The sequence below is a fragment of the Crocodylus siamensis genome, chromosome 5 (genome assembly GCF_052110815.1).
Source record: "Crocodylus siamensis isolate JL-2025a chromosome 5, ASM5211081v1, whole genome shotgun sequence".
NCBI lineage: Eukaryota > Metazoa > Chordata > Crocodylia > Crocodylidae > Crocodylus > Crocodylus siamensis.
In genome coordinates, this window is record NC_143399.1 from 1369132 (window position 1) to 1373815 (window position 4684).

The window sequence follows — 4684 nt, forward strand, 5'->3', positions numbered from 1 at the left end:
ACGGTGGATGGGGCAGTCCTGTATGGCACGGGCCTCGGGGCAGTCATCGCAAGTGTGTCCTCCCTTGCACACGTGCCCCAGCGGGCAGAGCGGGGCCCTGCATCGTGCCCCCCTCCCCGTGCACACACACACGCATCAGTGAACGAGGCAGGCCATGGATGAGGTTGGATCCATGACCTGGGAGGGGCGTGGGCCTGGGCTTGAGGGCACAGGACTGCTCCCCTCTGTTGCACACCCCTCACACGCTTTCTTTGCACGTCCATGCAGGCCTGCTCACACATCCCAGCACACGCACATTCCTGCTGGCTCCCTCGTGCTTGTTCACAGGTGCAGTCGGACACATGCGCACACGGCTGCCTGCACACGCATACTCCTGCCCTTGGTGTGTGCACACACACACCCACCTCCTCACACCCTGTCACTCACATGCCTGCCTGCACATACTCTCTCTCTCTCTCACACACACACACACACACACACGCTGCTGGCCTAGGCACATCCCCCATGTGCATGTACACACACACAAACACACACTATAATGGTTAAGGACTGATACGCAATTACTTGCACACTCACATGTCTGCCTCTGGGCACACACACACACTACTGCTAATGCAAGCACGTCCCTACCCCCCAGCAGAGAGACACTCTCTCTCTCTCTCACACACACACACACACACACACACACACACACTCTCTCTGTCTCACACACACTATAATGGTTGAGGATCACTGATACACACACACAATACTAGTTAAGGACTGATACACAATTACTTGCACACTCACATGTCTGCCTCTGGGCACACACACACACTACTGCTAATACAAGCACGTCCCTACCCCCCAGCAGAGCGGCACTCTCTCTCTCTCTCTCTCTCTCTCACACACACACTCTGTCTCACACACACTATAATGGTTGAGGATCACTGATACACACACACAATACTAGTTAAGGACTGATACGCAATTACTTGCACACTCACATGTCTGCCTCTGGGCACACACACACACTACTGCTAATGCAAGCACGTCCCTACCCCCCAGCAGAGCGGCACTCTCTCTCTCTCTCTCACACACACACACACACACACACACACACACACTCTGTCTCACACACACTATAATGGTTGAGGATCACTGATACACACACACAATACTAGGTAAGGACTGATACGCAATTACTTGCACACTCACATGTCTGCCTCTGGGCACACACACACACACTACTGCTAATGCAAGCACGTCCTTACCCCGCAGCAGAGAGGCACTCTCTCTCTCTCTCACACACACACACACACACTCTGTGTCACACACACTATAATGGTTGAGGATCACTGATACACACACAGAATAGTAGTTAAGGACTGATACAGACACTCACACAACTGTCACTTGCACACTCATATCTGGGGGCACACTCTCACAGGCGTGCACAGACGCGCGCGCTTTGCCCCTCCCCCCCTCCCAGACGCTGCCCTTGCACCCCCGGGACACCCCTCCCCCCGCCTTGTCCCGACCAAACTTATCCCGGGTTTGGCCGTCGCGGGCGGGGGCGGGTCCGGGGGGCGTGGCCCGCCCCTCCCGCCAGCCAATCCGCGGCCCCCCTGGGCGCTATTAACAGCTGGGCGCTGCCCGCGCCTCCGACTCGGGGCGCCGATCCCGCGGGCCGCCCGGGACGCGCCATGGCGGCGGCCGTGGACGAAGCCGCGCTGCCCTCCTTCGCCTCCTTCGCCGGCTTCGCGCCCGCGGGCGAGCGCCCGCACGAGCTCTACCACGTAAGTGCGGGGGCGGGGGCGCCGCGGGCGGGCGCGGGGAGCGGCGCCGGGCTGACCGCGCCGTCGGTCCCGCAGGCCCGGCTGGTGCCGCACGTGGAGAGCGGCGGCGGCGGCGGCATCAAGCGCGAGGACGACGACCTGGGCAAGTTCGTGGACCTGGACTTCATCCTGGCGCACACGGCGGGGCCGGCGGGCGGCGCGTACCCGCTGCCCGAGACGCCCGAGAGCTGCGGGGCGCCCCCGCACGAGGCGGACGCCTACCCCGCGCCGCACAGCTACGTGGCCGAGCTGCTGACGCCGGACCTGGCCGGGCCGTGCCGCGAGTACGCGGAGCTGCGGGCCCCGCTCGCCCACGCGCGGCCGCTGCCCGGCGTGAAGCGGGAGCCCGGCTCGGGCCGCGCCTGCCTGCTGGCCCCGCCGCCGCCGCCGCCCCACGCCTTCCCGCGCCCGCCCGCCCGCGCCGCCTTCGCGCCGGGCGCCCGCGCCTTCCCGCCGCCCTTCGCCGCGCCGGGGCCGCCCCACTTCCACGGACACTTCCGCGTGCTCCGCGACCCGCCCGCGCTGCACGGGCTGCTGGTCACGCCGCCGCACTCGCCGGGGCTCGACTTCCTGCCGCCCGCGCCCGGCCCCGGCCCCGGCCCCGGGCCCGGCCCCGCCGCGCTGCCCCCCGACGCCAAGCCGCGGCGCGGGCGCAGGGCCTGGGCGCGCAAGCGGACGGCGGCGCACAACTGCGAGTACCCGGGCTGCGGCAAGACCTACACCAAGAGCTCGCACCTCAAGGCGCACATGCGCACGCACACGGGTGGGTCGCCCGGCGGCCGCGGGGGCGGGCGCTGGGCCGGGGCGGGGGGCTGGCTGGCGCTAGGAGCAGGCGCGGGGGGGCCGGGAGCAGGTCCTGGGGCAGGCTGGGCCCCTGAAGTAAGGGGTGGGGGGCGGGGCGGGGCCTGCCGCCTGGAGCTGGGGGGCTGAGTTAGGGGGCCAGGACCTGGGTTGGGCGCTGGAGTGCCAGGGACTGACGGCGGGGGCTGGGGGCAGCAGCTGGAAGGCCTGTGGGTCTGGGTGCTAGCTCGAGGGCAGGGGACGCTGGCGCGGGTAGAGGCGGCTCCGGGCTGCCCCGCTCACCACAGTCTCCCCCGCCCCTCCTGTCCCGCAGGCGAGAAGCCGTACCACTGCACCTGGGACGGCTGCGGCTGGAAGTTCGCGCGCTCGGACGAGCTGACCCGGCACTACCGCAAGCACACGGGGCATCGCCCCTTCCAGTGCCACCTGTGCGAGCGCGCCTTCTCGCGCTCCGACCACCTGGCGCTGCACATGAAGCGCCACATGTAGCCGCGGCAGGCCGGGCGGCCTGGCCCAGCTGGAGCCGCTGTACATAGCGGGCAGGGCGGCTTCTAGCGGGGTAGGGAGCTTCAGGTTTGGCCCAGGGTCTTTCTCTCTCTGTGTAAAGTCTGGGCGGGGGTGGCAGGCCAGGCAGCTCGGGACCTTCCAGACCCCTCTCGGGAGGGGGGGGGGGGGGGGGGGGTGGGCTGGCCAAAGCCCAGACACATGTGGCCCATGCTGGGGGGAGACGTGCTCCCGCCCTTTGGGCTGTGGGGGGAAGCACTGGGGGTCTGGGGTGAGCACAGCACTCGGCCTCGGCAGCTGGGCAGGCAGTGCTGGGGGCTTCCCACCCCCCACCTCGCAGCCTCTGCGCCCTCCTGCTGCTGCAGGATGGGGGGGTTGGCCCCCTGGCACTCCCCAGGGCCCCATCCTGCCTTGTTACATGGTGCAAAGGGGTGGGTGCATACCCCCCTTGTAACGTTTGTCTGGGGCCATCGGGCCCTTGCGTGGTTTATGTCCCGTGCCCCCCTCTCCCAGCCAGGGCACCGGGTGCTGCCGCAGCTCCTCTCCCCCGCGTGCCTTGTCCAGGATGCGTGCTCTGGAGGGTGTCCCTGCCCCTGGGAGCTGCTGGGCCTGGGCTAGACTTGAAACTTCTCTCTTAAAAACTACAAGAAAAAAGGTGTTTTATGGGCAGCTGCTTCTGCAAGATGTATATTTTGTTTGTTTTTGTTTCGTCTTTCTTTTTTAAGAAAAAAAGCCATAATATATTATTTCCTCTTGTGCCGTGCCTCTGCCTGTTCCGGGATGCTCTCCGCTCCCATCTGTCGTCACGATTGCCTAGCTCAAGCACCTCCGCAGTCTCCTGCACGGAAGTATTCCCACTCTCCACGCTGCTCCCGCGATGCAGGGATCTTGGGCGCAATAAATACCCGCGCGTCAGCGCAAGGAGCCGGCTGCGGTGCAGGGTGTGGCTGGGTTCCCTGTCGGTAAATATTTACATCAGAATTAATTTCTGCTTAAAATAGCCCTGGAGGAATCTCGGGGAACGCCCTGCCCTGTGTGCCTGCTCGCTAGTGCCTGCCCTGCGTGGCAAACACTGAGTCACGCCACTTCCCTGTGCCTCAGTTTCCCCATCCCACCGATGGGGAAATCAAGGGGCAGAAGTGAAGCGACTTGCCCGGGGTGAGTCAGTGCCAGAAACGGCCGAGGCCAGGAACCGCACCGGCCCTTCCTGTCTTCTAGCCTGGAGGCCGAAGGCTGGGGGTAGGAGGCCGGGGTCCCGCTGTGGAGCGCAAGGGTTAGGCTCCAGGCTGGCTGGGATTCCCCCTGTACGCAGCCGCCTGGCAGCCCTGCCGCTCTCAGGTGCGCATGAATACCAGAAGAAACCGCACCCGTGACTAAGCGCTGGCAGGCCCCGGGCCAGCGAGCAGGTCTGTCTCCATCCTTCCCCCAGACAACGTGTGGGATTGGGCCCGGCTTTCTGGGAGGAGGCATGTGCAGACCTGATGGGGGAAGCACGGTGTGGGCCACGGGCTGACAGCAGGGCAGGCTGTCTCCCCTTGCCCCTGGCCGCGCCGGCCCCTGAT

The 4684-nt window shown here is 65.6% G+C and overlaps 1 protein-coding gene across 1 annotated transcript; it reads left to right on the plus strand.

Annotated features, from left to right (window-relative positions):
• The first annotated feature begins 1572 nt into the window (after window positions 1-1572).
• On the plus strand, window positions 1573-4684 carry KLF17 (KLF transcription factor 17). The gene is made up of 3 exons (XM_090048238.1): window positions 1573-1778; window positions 1854-2580; window positions 2932-4684. Exons 1-3 carry the CDS (start codon window positions 1686-1688, stop codon window positions 3105-3107), a joined length of 996 nt encoding a protein of 331 aa, XP_089904364.1. The 5' UTR covers window positions 1573-1685; the 3' UTR covers window positions 3108-4684.

Excerpts from the sequence above, each read along its gene's own strand:
- KLF17 (XM_090048238.1), top strand. The coding sequence starts at position 1,686 with ATGGCGGCGGCCGTGGACGAAGCCGCGCTGCCCTCCTTCGCCTCCTTC. Across the intron at positions 1,779-1,853 it reads GCCCGCACGAGCTCTACCAC|GCCCGGCTGGTGCCGCACGT; the intron begins GTAAGTGCGGGG and ends TCGGTCCCGCAG. Across the intron at positions 2,581-2,931 it reads GCACATGCGCACGCACACGG|GCGAGAAGCCGTACCACTGC; the intron begins GTGGGTCGCCCG and ends CCTGTCCCGCAG.